Source organism: Parasteatoda tepidariorum, chromosome X2 (genome assembly GCF_043381705.1).
Source record: "Parasteatoda tepidariorum isolate YZ-2023 chromosome X2, CAS_Ptep_4.0, whole genome shotgun sequence".
In the NCBI taxonomy this organism is placed as follows: Eukaryota; Metazoa; Arthropoda; class Arachnida; order Araneae; family Theridiidae; genus Parasteatoda; species Parasteatoda tepidariorum.
This window is the reverse complement of record NC_092215.1, coordinates 33,804,196-33,824,286: the sequence shown is the minus strand read 5'-3', so window position 1 is coordinate 33,824,286 and position 20,091 is coordinate 33,804,196. Positions and strand designations below refer to the sequence as shown.

The 20,091-nt window shown below is 29.5% G+C and overlaps 1 protein-coding gene across 1 annotated transcript; it reads right to left on the bottom strand.

Annotated features, from left to right (window-relative positions):
* Positions 1 to 18,430: 18,430 nt before the first annotated feature.
* On the bottom strand, positions 18,431 to 19,762 carry LOC122269513 (ATP-dependent DNA helicase pif1). The gene has a single exon (XM_043043095.2). It carries the CDS (start codon positions 19,760 to 19,762, stop codon positions 18,431 to 18,433), a length of 1,332 nt encoding a protein of 443 aa, XP_042899029.1.
* Between the last annotated feature and the right edge of the window lie 329 nt (positions 19,763 to 20,091).

Sequence of the window (20,091 nt, the reverse complement as noted above, 5' to 3'; positions counted from 1 at the left end):
AAACATTCCTGCCACTGTAGCAATGGTCAGCAAGTCCTATTCTATACCTCACGCGCGCTTAATTCAAGTACAAGCAGTTTTCAAATCGCACAGATATAACATGTGAATTGCAAACCTCAGTTTGTCGACTATGACAACGCTATAACGCTTTACCATTACGATATAATGTTTTGTTTGAAAACGGAAAACAAATTAAAACTATAATTTATTTATTTTAATAATATCAATGTTTCGTAAATTTAAATTAAATGTAAAGAAAGTGTAGTAATGTTCTAAAAACAGTTTTTAGTTTAACCTTGTGATGGTAACTGATTGATACACATTCCTGCCACTGTAGCAATGGTCAGCAAACCCTATTCTTTACCTCGCGAGGACTTAATTCAAATACAAGCCGTTTTCAAATCGCACAAATATAACATGTGAATCGCAAACCTCAGTTTCCTGACCAATATAACGTTGTGACGCTTTACTAGCAAAGATGCCAACTGCTCCGGACACGCGAAAATAATTAGAAAAACTGTAATTACTACTAAGTGAATTTAGCAATTATTTTGACTATTTTTGCTTGCTTTTTAAAAGGTATGCCATGACACGATTACCATAAAGTGCTGAATTATATAAGCTTACGCATTATTTAAACATAGTGGTGGATAAAAAGCTATTAAATTGAATTTATTAAACTAAGAATCACAATTAATAAACTACCACTTTAAAATATATATTTGCTGTCCGGAGCAAGTTGGCATCTCTGTACTAGTACAATGTACCGCAATTTTTCATTTAAAAACGGAAAATACAGGCCGTTTTCAAATGGCACAAATATAACATGTGAATTGCAAACCTCTGCTTACCGACTAATACAACGCTAAAACACTTTACCATTACGATATCATACCCTCCAACTTATGAGGATTTTGAAAATAATTCTTTCTAGTGGTAGCGAACCAAAGTAGAAATTTTTAAAGCAAATGGATCTCTCATAAAACTTTTATCAGAACTTAAGAATCTAGCCATATGGCCTGCACTTTTTTAAGTAATAGTGGACAAGTTATGCTAAAATAAATTTTTTTTAAATATTAAGTCATTAATTTTGCTACCGTCTGAAAAGAAGATTTCTGAAACTACGGAAATTCCGTAGCAGTTGGAGGGTATGCGATATAATGTTTTGTTTAAAAACGGAAAACAAATTAAAACGATAATTTATTTATTTTAATAGTATCAATGTTCCGTAAATTTAAATCAAATGTAAAGAAAGTGTGGTAATGTTCTAAAAACAGTTTTTAATTTGACCTTACAAAGGTGACTCATTCAAAAAATATCCCCATGTTACCACTTATTAATTTACCACACATGAAGAATCAAAAGAAGGAAGTATAATAAATACCTTGTCAACGCCAGGGAAACATTAGGGCTGTCGTATTTATTTAAACTTTAGCTTTATTAGTTCGTCGAGGTTTTGTTATTACAGTGGAGACCCACTAGCGGGATAAGTATTAACCCCGGCGTGTCGTTTGTCGACCCGACCCCAATAAACTATACTCAGTTTATTTTATTCTTTTTTTAGGAATCTTTTGAAAAGCTTTTTTTTTAAAAAAATCAACATTTTCTCCTCTAATTTCTATACTCATTTACGGGAAATACCGGTATCCCACGGGGAAAAGGTAAATAAAAGAAAAGTTTAGTGAAAAACTAATCGTTCTTTAATTGTTCAGTGAATTGTGCCACTCGTGTTAAAGGTCAGTGAAATATCGAAATTCTAAATTGGTGTTTACTTAACAATGTGTGTTACTTGAAAATGAAAATTAATTCCGAATCCATGAAGCAGCTGAATTAAAAGAAATCCTGTTCCCACAAGCTACATATCTATTGATTATAGACTTTGAGTAGTATTTCCCAGATTGTGGCGACTCCCTATATTTTAAGTTACTTCGTAACTTAAAATATCGTTTACACTTAAGATTGAGTTTACACTTAAGGTTGAGTTACCATTAAGATTGAGTACTAGAAAGTGAAGATCCAATCATAAGACCAAAACTTATTCAAAGTTGTCCATTATTATTCCTTCTTGACGCACTGCACATTTGCTTAACTACTAAATTTACGTTTTTTTAAGGAGATAATATCAGAGATGCCAACTTGCTCCAGACAGCAAATATATATTCTAAAATGGTAGTTTATCAATTGTGATTCTTGGTTTAATAAATTTAATTTAGTAGATTTTAATCCACCACTATTTCTACATAATTCGTAGGCTTATATAATTCACCACCTTCTAGTACTTACGTCATGCTACACCTTTAAAAAAGCAAGCAAAAATAGTCAAACATTTGCAAAATTTACTTTGTAGTTATTTACCGTTATTTGAATTATTTTGGCGCGTCCGGAGCAGTTGGCACCTCTGCAATATTTAGTACTCTACAACTTATGTCCAATATTTGAATTAATTATTCCGATTAAACTAATTCTACTGATGAATAATCATACCTGCCAACTTTTAATCCTTTCCATTATAATTTTTCCCAGCGGTATTAAAATGGAATTAAAACTTCAATTTTAAGCAAACAAATACGTTGTATTTGAGAAAACTTAAGTTGACAACCATGATAGTAACGCATATTAGTATATGTGCTTAATTTTTGTAAGAATAGTGGTGATCAAAATCATTTAAAAATTAATTTTATAAAAGAAAAAATAGTATATATTTACTACCACTTTAAATATGAAAATAAAATCTTCCGGAAAATCCGGAAGAGTTGGCAGGTATGCGTTACTCTCATATTTGTTAACTTAAATTTTCTCAAATACAACGTATTTGTTTGCTTAAAATTGAAGTTTTAATTCCATTTTAATACCACTGGGAAAAATTATAATGGAAAGGATTAAAAGTTGGCAGGTATGTTATGTTAATTATTTTGGCGTGTCCGGAGCAGTTGGCATCTCTGTAATATTCAGTACTCTACAACTTATGTTCAATATTTGAATTAATTATTCAGATTAAACTAATTCCACTGATGAATATTTCAAACTATATACAAATTACTTGATTATCAACCAGTATTATGTTTCAGTGCTAGTGAAATTCAATAATTTTTGATGATGATTTATTACCACTTGAAGGAAATTCGTTTTCAGAAAAAGTAAAAAAGTGCTTGCAGCTATTGGCTATTAAAATTAGCAGAGGAAAATTCATTTAAAATTACAGCTTTTCTATACTTATTCTCTATTTTGGCAATAAAAAATTCTGCGTTTTGTTGCGCACCTAAGATTCATAAAAATATTTCAAAATGTTGCGACATTCTGATGCAACATATCATTAAAATTTTTTATTTCGAGAACAGACATTTATAAATTAAGGAGCTCATTAGATAACCAGAAAAAGGACATTTTTAAAATGTCTATAGTCAGGGTGAAAGGAAACAAAAGTAGTCTTCGAACTATTTTAAGATATACTTAACAGATAGACGAGATAAATAATACTTTGCCATGTTTTATTTACCACTACCTATTTTGAAATTAAAAACATGCAAACATACTCAAAACTAATATGGATTAACTGGATAAAAATTAAAGTGAAAGCAAAAATGATTCTGTTACACTGTTACATTCAACAAACCCATATTGATACGATCACTTTATTATATTTTCCCTGTTTAATAAATACCTCTAAAAATGTCACTTGCTGAGTCTTAAATAAAAGTAAGGCCTCAGACGCCCAGTTCCACTACAACGAACGAACGAACTTGCTGAGGCTTCCACTAAGCTATACAATAAATAAATTTCATTATTATTATTTTTGACTGGAAACAAAATGTACAATGCGTAGCTGCTGACTTGTACGGGCATTGAGAAAAAAACAATTTCAGCGGTTGCATCACTTCAGCGGTTGCATCACTTCAGCGGTTGCATCACTTCAGCTTCATTTCAGCGGTTGCGTTCCGACGTATTAAATTTTCGCTTTAAAGTTTCAAAAAAAATTTTTCAACTGACCACAACAAATCAATAATTAAAAAATATGTAGGTATTATCTATTTGTTAACTTATTAAGGAGTCACAGACAAGGTAGTTGCCGGACTATGTATCGCTTGTATAAAGTTATCTTAACAAGCTCACGCCGGGGTGACCCACCGGTGGGACACACTGGAACTCATCGGGCGGTGCACCGGAGTAAAAACTGGTAACAAATAAATTTCATTTTTTAGTTTCTTTCCGGGAATAATAAAAATCCATAACTACCAATTGCTTTTAACGGATGCAATTTTTATAAAGAATTGCTTCTTCGCTGTGATAAATTTCCTTACAGTGAATTGTTATTGTTGAGAATAGATTAACTCCTCCTGAATATTATCTAATATTGAAATAGTTCTTCTACCAGTATTTTCTCTTTTTCCGTCCCGCTTTTAGGAGCAACACCCGGCGTGAACGTGCTAATCATTGACAGATATTCATACCTGCCAACTTTTGATCCCTTCCATTATAATTTTTCCCAGTGGTAGTGAAATGGAATTAAAATTTCAATTGTAAGAATAAAAATGTGTTGTATTTGAATAAACTTTAGCTGACAACCATGAAAATAATGCTTAATTATCTATATGCTTAATTCTCTTAAGAATAGTGGTGATAAAAATCATTTAAAAAATAAGTTTATAAAAAAGAAGTAGTATATATTTACTACCACTTTAAATGTAAAAGTAAAATTTTACGCCAAATGCGTAAAAGTTGGCAGGTATGGATATTTGTCAACCTCGTGTAGATATATATTTAGTTGTATATATTTTCTCTATTATTTTCAACGCTATTTACACATGCATAAATGCTAATATTATTGTGACCCTCTGTAAATATTATTATATTCAAATCTAGTTTAATCTCAACTATGTTTAACACGTTGAATGCTATGGGGGTCACCTGTGACCGGTACTGAGTTTGTTCGTAACACCACAGGGGTCACCGGTGACCACCGAAGCCAAGATTATTAGGAACACATAATTCAAGTAAATTTTAAATTTTTTTATATTATTATAGTTATTAAAATAGTTTGAAGAAATTAATACAATATAGAACACACAAAAATAGTTTTATTTATATGCACAAAGATGCCAACTTGCTCCTGACAGCGAATAAATATTTTCAAGTGGAAGTTTATTGATTGTGATTCTTGGTTTAATAAATCCAGTTTAGAAGATTTTTATCCACCATTATTTCTAAGCAATTCGTAGGCTTATACAATTCACCACTCTTTTCTGATCTGTCATGCTAAACCTTTTAAAAAACTAGCAAAATCTGCCGAATATTTTCAAATTTAGTTCGTAGTCATTTACCGTTGTGTCCAGACGGGCAAGCCATGTAAAATTAGCGTGACACTCAACGGGTTAATTTCCTTTTGATTTCATCATACGTTCAACCGACTCGTTTCCCACTCATAACTTTACTGTTTGGTGCTTGGCACCCCTTTTCCCCCAATTCTACTCCCACTTCACACATCCCCTCATTATATATCTCAAAAATCCGACGAATCAGTTAATTCCGCTTAGCGGCAGCGCACTGAGATTTGAGCGATGTTCTAATGTTCTAGGTTATTTAGCTCTTAAATTATTAAGTAGTTTAATTTTTAGAAAATATTTCCAATTTTAATTGTTGTTTTGCTTCAATTTCTTGCAAAATCTTTTTCAGTGACAGTACAAGTTAGCAGATATGACAATGACTTACTTTGGATAAGGCGGAACAAAATAGCATCAAACTTTGTTGAAAAATAACATTAAAAAGTAATAAATAAATAAATAAAAAATATTTCTTACAGCAATCGAAAATCACTGCTACTTTTCACTGACATCAAAATATATACTTACAATAGTTGATGCCTTTTTACTCTTGACAGGGTCATTTTTTTTTTTCAAACTGAACCGTTTTCTTTCGTAACGAAGTAGATCGTGATGAAACAGTTGTATTTCGTTTTTAATCATTTTTACACAGAATATCTTTTCTGTTCCATGCGTCCAACTGTGAACTAAGACATTTAAGCTATATTTCGGCAACATAAATTTCCTGTACTAAAATGTTCTCTTTGTAAACTTGACAACACATGAGTCCCGGTGAGCCATCGATTTTTAGAAATAATCCATTTAAGATGTAGGTCAATATGGGACTTTAAGGTTAACTGGCTGTAGTTTAAAGTATTGTGGGCAGTTGTAACTGGTTCGCTCAATTGAAATGTTACTGAAATGTAATAAAGCTCAGTATGAGGCTTTAATATAGAAAACAAACAGTTTAGGAATTGCAATTTATTTCCGATGTTAGAATTGGTTACAATCAATTTTCGCGTTTTGGCTCCCTGTAGATTTGAGCTTGATCTTTATCTTATTACTATAAAATAGAGTACTCTGATGAGAAAAATGGTGAAAAGAAGATATAACATTTGAAAAGTATATATTATATAACGAAAATTTACTAACATTATTTTTAAAAGCTGTTATTCAATATTAAATTCGAAAGTACTTCACCCTATAACACAAATGGGACACTGGTGTCCTTTTCATTTATTTTATTTTCTGACCCTCTAACTCCGACCAAATATTGATTTTTCTTGCAATTATAAAAATAATGCTAATTATAATTGTATAGTTATAAAAACAGTAATTAATTAATAAACTAATAATAAACTTTATGTTTTGAAAACGAAAATTTACTAACATTATTTTTAAAAGCTGTTATTCACTATTAAATTCGGATGTACTTAACCCTTTAACACAAATGGGACACTGGTGTCCTGTTTTATAAATTTTATTTTCTGACACTCTAATTCCAACCAAAAATAGATTTTGCTTGCAATTATAAAAATAATAACAATTATAATTGTTTAATTATAAAAACAGTAAATAATTAATAAACTATTTATAAACTTTATATTTTATATAACTAAAATTTACTAACATTATTTTTAAAAGCTGTTATTCAATATTAAATTCGGATGTACTTAACACTTTAACACAAATGGGACACTCGTGTCCTTTTTTATATATTTTATTTTCTGGCCCTCCAATTCCGACCAAATATAGATTTTGCTTGCAATTATAAAAATAATACTAATTATAATTGTTTAGTTATAAAAACAGTAATTAATTAATAAACTAATTATAAACTTCATATTTTATGTAACGAAAATTTACTAACATTATTTTTAAAAACTGTTATTCAATACTAAATTCGGATGTACTTAACCCTTTAACACAAATGAGACACTGGTGTCCTTTTTTATATATTTTATTTTCGAACGCTCTAATTCCAACTAAAAATAGATTTTGCTTGCAATTATAAAAGTAATAATATTTATAATTGTTTAATTATAAAAACAATAATTAATTAATAAACTAATTGTAAACTTTATATTATAAAATTTAATTAACGATATTAATTATAAAAATAATGATTATAATAAGAATTATAATTATGAATATCCATGAAAATTAATAAAAACATTATAAGAACTGTTATATATTTAATTATAAGAAATCATAATTAATTAAATAATTACAAAATTGATTATAAAGTTATAAAATAATTATAATATAATGAAAATAATTATATAATGTATAATAATGAATTATTAAAACCAGTATAATAGTTACTACTGATCGATCATTGGAATACTAAAATATAAAATTCAAAAAAAGTAGCTAGAATTTTTTTTTCATTCATATTCAAAAATTTATCAATATTTGATTTTATAAATTAAAAAAATTTCAAAATACTTCAATTTTCCTGTATAAATATTGCAATTTTATAGCATGATTTGAAAGTTGATGGTATTAAAGACAGAAATAAGCAATTTAATTCTTTTTCTCATTTTGGTAGATCTGAATTTTGTAAAGGTAAAGAGGATATCATTTCTATAATCTTCAAGCATAATTTTGACAAATCATGCCAACAGTTTTACATCATTCTCCATCATAATATTTTTATGTAAATAAAAATATTATGATGGAAAATATTATTCTATGAGCTGGTATAGAAATGTTTCCATATTTTGATTCGACTTCTTTAACTTTACATGCTGATTCATTTTTAAAATTATCTCAAAAATTACAAAGTTAAGCAGTCCTAAAAGTTGAACAAAACTATCGCATTCTTAGAATTGAAAAACGGAAGAAAATTCGTAACATTATTTCTTTTATTTTGAGCTGCTATAAAAATATTGAGCAATGGCATTAAAAAATCTGTCTTCTTCATTTTTATCTCTCATAGAAGTTTTTACAAAGTAAGTGTTGTATTGCCTCAGGTTTTTCTTCTAACAGGAACTTATTCCTGGTAAACAAGCTTAATTAAAATAAACATTTGCTCACCTCAAAATAACAGTTTTGTTCACATAATTGTTATCTTTACTTACTTACATCAACTTCCATGTTTTATGTAAAGCGACAGCTATAAATCTTATCAAATAAATGGATAAACTTTACGACTAAAATAGTTACTTTGTCTGCATAATAATTGCCTTCTTATCATATTTTCTGATAGCTTTTTTAACGGTATGTGATAAACTGTTGCATATTTTAGGAGTGACAGCAGTTGAAAAAAGATGTCCCAAGGCATGGCGTTTATTTATAGATTTCTAGTAATTTGCGCAAATAATCGAATAAAATTTAATGGTTAGTGTAATGCAAAAAATAATTTATTCGTTAATTAGATCATCTTGTTGATAAGGATGCAAATTTATTACAAATCTCTTTTTCAAAACCTGAGATACCGTTTCACAAAAAAGGATAATTAGATATTTCTTCATATTTATAAATCATAAACTGAAGGAGAGCTTTTTTTTTATAATTATGGTTTGGAAATGCAACTTTAATTATCGTGGTGTAATATAGTAAAAACTGTTTAGAGTAAAGTAATAGTTCGCCGTTTTATTATTTATATACGGATAGGAAAACAATTAAGATGGGTTTGAAAAATACTTTTAATGCAAATAAATTCTTGATTTTATTAAATAGATATGAAACATTTTTAACTTTTGACAATATTTCATTCTGAAATATGCATAAAATTGAGCTATTTCATAACAAAATATTTTTTTTATTCTATAAGTAGATTATAAAATATTGACTTTTAAGAACTTGAATTAATGGAACTTTAATAAAGTTTTATAACTTGAGGAGTATTTTCAGACGTTAAATATTTTTTTTTACAGACCCAAACCAGTAACCACTATAAAATGAATTTTTTATTAATATTAAATGATTTAAAACCTATTCATGTCTAAAGTTCTTTAACACGTTGAGCGCCACGCTATTTTTACATGACTTGCCCTTCTGTCCACGGTAAATAACTACAAACTAAATTTGCAAATATTAGACGGATTTTGCTATTTTTTTACATGATTTATCATGACTCATCTGTCAAAAGTGGTGAAATATATAGGCCTACGAATTGTTTAAAAATAGTGGTGAGTAAAAATCTACTAAATTTAATTTATTAAACCAAGAATCACAATTATTAAGTAAATTTAATTACATTTTCTGCAATTCCTTAAAAGAGTGCAAATTTTATAGTTCTATATCATGTTATACGCTGTCAGTCAGCTGTTTTTGGCGGCCTATGTGAAAGGTCAGTGTCAGCAAGCGGTGGCAGACGCAGCCTAAATGTAATTTCAGCGTCAGCCACCACCGGTGGTTGACGCTGACGTTGGTTGACCCCACGGTGTTGACCGGTGTTGACGGTGCTGACCGGTGGTTGACCACGTTAAATAACACTAAAAATATTTTTAAAATTTTAAAAAAAAAGAAAAAATTAGTGAAAACGAAACTAAATTTGCCACTACCAGCAGACAAGGAGAAAGAACGTGATCAAAGCAAAAATCGTCATAACTTCGTCACTTTTAAGATTTTATGTAAGCTTTTTTTACAAAAAATCTTCAATTAAATGACTAAATTTCAAAAATATAAAGGCTGGAAAATCAACTTTGTTTCGAATTTTTGCTCATTTGAAAGTCCCTTGTAGCCTTATAATTTCTTTTGAGCAAATACGATATCTCTTCCTACCCTAATCTAAGAAATAGTGAATTTTCTTAAACAGCCGTTCTAAAATGAAATAATTCTCCATCATCAATAACAATAAATAATAACACAATACATAATGTCACAATGTATAATAAGGTTCAGAAAGAATCACCCATGTTTACAACATACTCAGTGTTTATGCAACATTTTCACGTGTCTTCAAAAGAATTAAATAACAGGAAACAACATTAGGAAGTCCACTTCAATAAGACAACATTTAAAATAATTCTCTGAGGCGAAAAACAATTATATTTGTACAATATTGTTACCTTTCCCATAAAAACTCTAAAGTGAAAAGAAAGCCCAAACACTTTTTAATTGAAATCTAAACAGGTCTTAAATATCTCCCCTCCCTAAATTGTAAATTACATCAAGAGAATGCGTTTGTAATAAACGATTCCATTACACAACAAAGCTTGCAATATGAATTAGCCCCTATTTATATGAAGATACAAAACTGTAGCCTTTATTGTTTGCAAGGTCAATAAACCTGTGTGTTTGACAAGTTATGATGGTCAAAGCAAGTTACAACCTATTTCTTAAAATAGGAATAATCAGCAGACCCCAGAAATGTATAATTGTCCGGCCAATGTAACACACAGACCATCACGAAAAACGTGATCACAAAACAGCATCCGTCTGTTTACAGACTATTCAACGATATGTTCGAGAACATAATAATACTAATACACATTTTACGCCTGACAAGTACTTAAGCGTACCCCTTTCTAAGTGAAAAAAAATCAAAATATAAAGAAAAGATTCGAAATTTCTTCATTTAAGACCCTCAGCAGGTAAATGCAAATTGAAACTGTTTTTTCAAGCAGGAGATCATGCCTTTTCAAGCAGTTAATAATAAGCAATTTCAGGGACCTGTAATAGGTAGAGAGATTTTGAAGGGAATTTTCAATGCCTGCCACAACATGTCAGGTGACGTCCCACCCAAGAACCACGAGTTAAGAGAAATTCCTTCATATCGCACGACGCTACTAATAAGAAAGAGTAAAAATCGGGATTTCGTGACGACCCGAATTCCTGTTCATTTAGGCGAGCAGAGTCGCGACCCAGGGCTCCTAAGACGTGATCCTTAACTGACCCTTGTAATGAACGGGTAAACCTTCCATTCTGAAATGGATCATGCAAACGCATTGTGATTAACTTACCCCCTTCTTCTCCGCGATCTTTATCCCTATCATTAGGGATTTATGTGTATATTTTAGGGATTTTCATACACTTCATTAATTAACCTTTTGAGGCAGAATTTTTATTAAACATATTCTTCATGCTTATTTAATTATTTTGCGTTAATTTAGGTTGAAATAAGTGAAAAATATTATATTTAGCATTTTAATAATTTACGGTTATGAAACACCTGTATCTTTTTCGATGATAAACGTAAAATCTTCAAAACATGGCTTCCTACCTATCAACAATTTTTCAAATTTGTTCTTATGCGCTGTTATTTATATCTAAAAGAAACATTGATTTTTTTTAATGTACAAATTCAATTAATAATAATTTTTTGAATATGAAAGAAAAAAATCATTTTCGAATTACTTTTTTTGGTTTTATATATTAGTACAAACATAATTCTGTTAATCTAATAGAATTTCTTAGTAACTATCAGATGGTATTTTATATTTAAAGAGTACAATATATATTTTTGCTTGTAATTAAAGCGTCAAAATATATATATGTATAAAAGGGACGCTAGTATCTCAACTGCGTCAAAGCTTAACACTGAAACTCGTATGTGGTAACTTTTTTCTTTGTTCCAAACGGCTTTATGTCTGAAGCGTTGAGCTCAATTCAATAATTCTCTAAACTAATTCTCTAAAATAGTTATTCTCTAAAACTTAATTTCTCTTCTTCAATTTCAATAATTGAATTGAGAAAAATTTGAAAGCTAAAATAAATATCAAATGTTTATCTTGAATTGATCATAATGGCGTTTCACTTACATGAAATCATATTCAAATAGGTTAAGTGTTTAAATGCAAATTTGAACACTTATAGGAATTTATTTGATCCGAAAACAATGCAAAATAATTTACAATATAAACAATACGGCGATAAGCTTTAAAGTATTTTTTAAATAATTTTCATCAGTTTTTCAAAATTTTTATCATTAATATTTGATTTGAAAAATTATTTTAATTAAATTAGAATAAAGATTGAAATTTGCAAAGCGTAGAATATTCACAAATTCTGTAGTAAGCTACTGAAAGTTCCAAGGTAGCTTTTTTTATTCAGTCTATTATCTGTAAATCTTAAATGAAATGAGTGAAACTATATTTTAGTTCGACTTTAATCAAATCATATTCTAAGAAGTGATAAAAAGAATAAAGTTTAAGCAATATATCTAAATTTGACATTCAACTACCTTTGCAAAACATTTAAATCATATCCTTTGACCTGTAGTTAGCTTTGAAACACTTGTATTATTGAAACATAAGCTCAAAAATTATAAAAGAAATCTATTTTTAAACTTTTACCTTCAATTAAATATGCATTACAGTTGCGTATTCGGCTATCATTTTTGATTAACGATAAATAATTATTTGGAAGGGAACATTTTTTTTGTTCAAATATTCAAATATAGCGACTACATTAACTGTCAAGGTCTTTTCAATTCTTTTGCCTAATAGAACATCAATTTAATCGTGAGAACTCATCTCAAAATTTGGAATAAAATAAAATAAATACTTCTACTTATTAACAATTGTACCAAAATACACATAATTGACTTCTGCATAAAATGTGACATGCTTATAAATTTCTCATAAAAATTTATACACATTTTCCACACCGGATAAAAATGTTAAATACTTAGTCGGTTATACTCACCACATTAGGTAGGGGGGGGGTGCTTAAAAAAAATTCAAATATATGCAACTGCATTAACTATTAAAACTTTTTGAAATCTTTAGCCTCTCAACATTACAATCTAATAGTTATTAAACATGAAAATGTCAATTAATATAAGTAAGCACTTGTAATACAAATTAACAGTGATTGAAAATTTTCTAACCCATTCCTTGCCAAAAAAGCGGAATTTAATAGTTTTGTATTGACTTCAAAATTTCGTTAGTAAAAAACGTGGAAAGTGGAAAAAATGGCAATGGTGGAAATTGAACTTTTTGTATTGCCGTAAAAAGTACCTTTATAAAAAAAGTGGAAACAGAGGAAATTGGAGTTTTTGTATTGCCGTGAAAAAAAAATTTATGAAAAAGTGGAAAGGGAAGTGGAAAAAGTGGAAACGGTGGAAATTGAACTTTTTATATTGACGTGAAAAATACCTTTATATAAAAAGTGACTAAATGATTGCGCTTAAATTAAGGAGATAATTTGCAGTGTTAGCTGCCAGTTTAGCTTTAAAAAAAATTTTAATCACATCATTTTAAATTTTAAAACCCTATTTTGATTATCAATACAAATATGCTAAACTCGAATTTATTGTTTATTCAGAATAATTTTTAAAAATTAAATATTCCTGGTACTATTCCTTCCTTTGAAAAAAAGGAAAATAGTCACAAAATGGGAGATTTGGTATTTAATGGGTTTTAATTAATCTTTGCTTGAAATTATGGCATATAAATATGCCACATTTCATGAAATATGGCATACATTATGACACATTCATTTACAACCATTTGTAATTTTCTCTTCCCAATATAATGGTAGATTTAGAAATGTAATCGCTTACTAAGAGTAACCTACGAAATCAAAAAAAACTTTTTAAAATCTATTGGGTTATAGATGCTGTCTATATAAATTGAACTACATTTTTGTAAGCATAGAACTATATTTTTGTTGATTCAAATAGCTAAATTATAGTTACACGAAAGAGGAACTTATGCTTTCTTATTTTACTGATTATATTTTAAGCTGATTCCTTTAAATTTGATAGCACTTAAAACAGTTAATACTTAATATTTTGACAATATATTTCTCATATACATTAAAGAAAGCTGTAAATACATCAATCAATAAACATTTGGGAATCCATAAATAATTCAGCAATAGAGACTGTTAAAAAGACCACAGTCATAATACCTGCCCATTACCCTCATCTAATACCATTCGAAATTGAAATTGTCTTCTACAACAAGCGTCACAGACATGATTTATATTCCAAAAATGTTATAAAAATAAAAAAAGCAAGTAATTTGTTACAATTTTAATTAAATATGCATAATTATAGGTTAAAATGATTGACCTCGTTTACATTAGTGATAGTTTAAGAGCTTGTTACAAAAGTGATTAAAACCTGTTCATTAATAGTTTCCATTAATAACAACATACTTTACTAACGTATGTAATAACAACAAAAATAAATAAACGTAAAATAGTATCCTAATCGATTCCTTACCAAATATATAAATAAAAAAAATGCATTTGATCATTAGTATGAATATTTAATTTGCTTATGAAATTCCATTCATATATCCTTGATACTAATTTTGAATTTATTTTGTGGCAAGAAAACTCGTTTAGATAAAACTGAAAATCTCTCAAAATTGTATAATTTCATTCATAAAAACGTACATTTTCTAATGAAAAATTAAATAAATAAACATATTTCTTGAAAGTAAGATAGAAAAATAGAAAATTGTATTCTTGATTCATAAATTAAATTCATTTTCAGTGTTTAAAAAATTCAAACAAAATAACTTTTAACTTTTAATTGCTATTAATTACACAAGTATCCAAACTAAATTAATGTAATTTAATTAACTAAATAATGTAATTAAACTAAATCACTGTAATTAAGTAATAGCTAGCTATAGCAAAAAGCATTGGAAATTTTCGTCACATTTTTTAAAATAAAATTTTCAAAATAAATAGGAATTGGGAAATTTAAGTAAAATTTCTTAATTTATTAAACAATTGAACGCGTATTACTAGTTCGAAAAGTCTTGCTTAACAGAATTCTAAAGCTTGATATCAATTTCATTTTTGCAAAGCTTTTTGAAAAATAAAAATTGTCTCCTGTTTTATTGAAATCAAATTATTAGGGCTGAAACAAATTATAGATTTATTAAAAATAGTTAAACAATGAATAGTTATGAGTATTCAATTTATCTGATTCATATAATTTCATTACTTACTTCAAAAATTACTATAGCACGAATATGTATAAATGAAAAATTAAATCCTAAAACTTAGCTGTCAATTTAAGTTTAAAAAATCTAAATTGTTTTTGAAATTATTTTTTATACAAATCGAAATTGTTCGAATACTTTAATTTTGCCTTTTTCAAGCACCTTTTTATTGCTTGCAATTTTGTTATTACCTAATAATAGCAAAATGCCATTTTTTGTCTCTCACGAACTCCATTTTGCACCCCAAACTTTATTTTCGTCATCTATGTTTCTCAATCTGATTTCAGGATGAATGGGAAAAGGACCGCAAGACCTCTAACTCTCAGTTCCACTACAACGAACGAAAAAAAGAGGGATAGTATTCTCATTGGGGCGAAGCTGCTTGCTGTGCACCCCTGAAATTCGGGGCTAAAACCCCTCTCTCGTTTATTTGCATTTTTAGTATTGTCATAACATAACTGATACCTACTCTTACCACATTCAATTGAGCCTCAGTTTTTTGTATGTTACACTCACGCAGACGAATAAGTTAGAGTCCCTGGTGGGGCTGATATTTAGATTTCTATATTACGTAGGTATAAATTAAAAAAAAAAGTAGATCTACTCCACCCGAAAACTATCTATAATTAAATGGTTTTGCTACCAGCATTTCCTCTTGTTCGCTTCGCTTTCACCTCTAGACTCTAATGCGGGAGAAGACATGTGTTGTCAGCTAACAAACTTACAAAAAATGAATAAATAAATTTTAAAAGCATATATTAGTGATAAAGTTTAAAAATAATGTGACTACAAGCATAGAAAAAAATTTCATTTACCTCAACACCAAAAATTGTAGCTCCTATTTTACACCAAATTTTTTAGTATACCTACCAAATTGTATGCAATTTAAACCTTAACAAAAAATAACTTTTCTTATTATCTTTCTATTAATATAAATAAAATAAGACTTTTTATTTGTATTTCTCTTTCATCAGAGTGCATAGAAAAACAAAGTTCGGTCAGTTGGAGTTAATATTATATACCAGAGATGACCAACCTGCGGCTCGCGAGCCACATGCGTCTCTTTGATGGATCATTTGTGGCTCTCGATAAATGTACCCGAGTTTCCTTTCAATTTTTGTGGCATTATATTTTAGAAGGTTATTATCGCTCCGTATGTATTTCAAAATGTCTTTTAAATTACTGAGAACAAATATGAAAGACTAAGAGCAACGTTGTTCAATTCAAGGTAAGTTTTCCATTTCCAATATAATTATGACACAAAAAGCATCTGGAGAATTTGAATTAATAGAGATGCAAGAAGATCAAGCTTTACAATTAAAATATAAGTCGACGTCGATTACTGAATTTTGGAAATTTGAAACAGAATCGAAGTATCCTGAATTCAAAAAGGCTGATTGTAGAATTATTTCAATATTCGGAGCAGCGTACTTATGTGAATCATTTTATTCCACTTTAAAATTCGTGAAATCCAAAAACCGATCAGTATTAACTAACTGGCATCTGAAAGAATTACTGAGAAGTGCTGTCGCCAATTATTCACCAAATTTTAAAGAATTATCAAGTAAAATAAATATGTTTAATTTCTAATATTTGAATTCAGTACACATATTTTGTACTTTTGCTTATATGTTCTCTATAAATATAATTTATGTAAAAAAAATGAGTTAAGACCTTTTTTGCATACCTTTTGAATACTTATTTAATTGCGGCTCTCGGAAAATTTTAAATTTGAAAAATGGCTCGACTACCAAGGAGCTTGGCCACCCCTGTTATATACTATAGATAATGTGCTGTCAATATCACATAATTAAAGATTTTTTTTGCTTATGATATATATTGCCGAACTTATACTTAATTTGAACCTAAATCACAGGCATATTGCATTGCTAGTTGGGTACAATGAGGTAGACTGTTGATAATGAGCAAGCTAATGACCCAATTATGAAAACTATAGCCAGGTTAATAATTTGCAACTTTTTCGAGTTCTACGAAAAAATGCCGTTGTATTTCATTTATTAAGAACATGTCAGGTTTAATTAAATCTATAATTAAATAATAATCTAATTCATTCTTAATTGACCAATGTCCGATGGTCCAGTTTGAAATTCTCGAAGTATTAGATAGAGCTGGGGATGATGATGTAATTAGGCTTTCATTTAAAGCTCCCACATGCTCCTAATAATTTTAAAAATATTACCAATTCGCTGTAAAGGTGCCACAGCATCGTTAGAAATTTCCCAGTAAAAATTGTTAAATGTCAATTTATTTTATTGTTATTTTACCATGTTCAACCTAAAAAGTCAAATTACCATAAATTGTTAAGTGTGAGAATAAACGTTTATTGATTGTTTTTGCATTATACTGTACAAAATACTTCTCAATCATATTTACGCAACCCAAAAACATAAACTTCACTACCAATAGAAATATTTGGTAGAATGGTAGAAATCATATAAATCTCGGTGCTCTGCCGCGAAGCGGCATTAACCGATTCATCTGTAGTAATAAATCGATGATGAGGAATAGTGAGGTGGAATGGAGATGGGGGGAAGAGGGGTTGCTTAGCACCAAAAATCGAGAGTGTATTTCGTGTGCTAGGGCAACATCATATCCTTAAGAAAAAATGCAGTGATTGGGCTAAATTTAGTGTTGTCGTCAATTAATTCAATATCTAGGAGTGAGTTAAAATTGCTGGTGGTACTGGTTTTTGCTTCATCGTAGAAATTTTGGTTTAAATTTTTTATATAGACGTTGATGTCATCAATTTTAAGGTCCCTTTTTATACTATTATTGCTAATGCATTTAGGGGCGCCGACGAGTCTTCTTACCCTTCTGCCATAGAGAGTTTATTTTTTAAATGATCACTTAGAGTGTTAATGGCGGCGCAGTTAGAATTGGCCCAATTGCCATTAGATAGACAGTGCGCTTGCATTTTAAGTCTAAAGATGACTTCGAGTTAGAAATATTTGCCATTGTTGCCGTTTATTACATTTTTACTGATTAAGCTTCTTTATAGTGATAGCAAAGTAACAATTGAACAATTGAATTTACAATTCTAAGCTAGAACTATTTTAACTTCCCAAAAAACTCTTAATATTCTTTTTAAAATATATATATATATATATATATATATACTAGCTGACCCGGCGAACTTTGTTCCGCCTTAATGTCAATAAATAAGCAGATTTTTTTTTTATTGGAAAAAATACAAAAAAAATTAAATTTCTACATCAATCATTCATAATTATTTCTGTATTTTAGTACATAGGTTGCTCTTCATTTAAGTACCTTGTGATACACGACATTTTTTGTTTTATTATCAGGCGCAAAAACAAACAACGCAGATGGTCTTCCGACCCGTGAACATGCCACGTATAATTGACCATGGGAAAAACATGAATGTTCTAGATTTAAACCACAAACTTTTAAGGATTGGCCTTGTGATTTGTTGATGGTCATGGCAAATGCAAGACGTATCGGAAATTGAAGTCTTTTAAATTCAAACGGCATATCGGTTGGGATCATCGGTATCCTCGGAATGAGAACTTCCTCACCTTTGAATTTTCCTATCATTATCGTAGCGTAAATTACATTGTTCATCAATTTTCTAACCACCAAACGCGTACCGTTGCACAGTTTTGGTTGGTTTATGTTTCGAAGCATGATTACTACGGAGCCAACCTTTAGGCGTAAATTGTGCGGTGGTAAGCCAGGCACGTCCAAAGAGTTTAAAAATTCAATTGGATAGTTGGTGGCTTCATCTTCATTTGTGACGCAGTCAATAGATTTGAATGAATGCATTGTTCCAATGATCTTATTTTGAATTATGTAGTTTAGGTCATCTACATCTTTATTCTTAGCCGCTAAAATTGCTCGCTCACTTATCCATTCATAATTTTTGTAGTTAGAAATAATTTCTGGAAATACATTGTTGATAAGTTCGTCTTTTGATGAGACAAAATTACAGAAATTATTTGGAAATGATATTAATCCGCTCGATTCATCGACAGGTACTTGACCATTACCGATAGTCAGCAATTGCTCCGAGAAATCTTCAGCAGATGTATCATTAAGCAATGTAACTCTCATGTTTGTTGTCAGTTGCAGTTTCTTCACATGGCGCCATAGATTTGACGATTTGAGGCAAGCGTTTATTTCGTCGGCAGCCGTAGATCTTGGAATTACTGGCAGTATTTGGCGGAAATCGCCAGAAAGTAAAATCATTGCTCCTCCAAAACATCTCGAGTCATTGCGTAAATCTTTTAATGTTCGGTTAAGTGCTTCTAATGCACGTTTATGCGCCATTGTGCATTCGTCCCAGATGATGATTTTCGATACCGCTAAAACTTTGGCCATTGCTGAGTGTTTTGCAATATTACACGTTGGTTCTTCAATAGTTTGAAGATTTAACGGTAATTTGAATGCTGAATGAGCCGTACGGCATCCTTCTAACAATGTGGCTGCTATTCCAGAAGAAGCAACTGCAACCGCTATGTTAGATCTCGCCCGAACAGTTGCTAAAACTAATGACATGAGGAATGTCTTGCCAGTTCCACCAGGGGCATCTAGGAAATATAAACCACCATATTCATTATCGATTGCCTTCATTAAAGTATCATAAACTTCCTTTTGTTGGTAATTCAACAGGGGTACATTCGTTTGAACTACTAANTATATATATATTATACTTTAACTATGAAAATCTCTCGTCAAAATCAGAAGATTTAGCAGTATTCAGCATGTATTACTGCTTTTGCGCTTTCGTAACATTCTTGGATATCCACTATTTTCTGAGATAATATATCTTGAGGATGATCATTAATGTATTTATATTAATTTATTTTTAACTTTTATTTTTAAATAAGCATGACAATATCACTTAACAATCTCATAAATAAAACTATCTCGCTTAATCATTAGCTGAGGATTCTGAAATT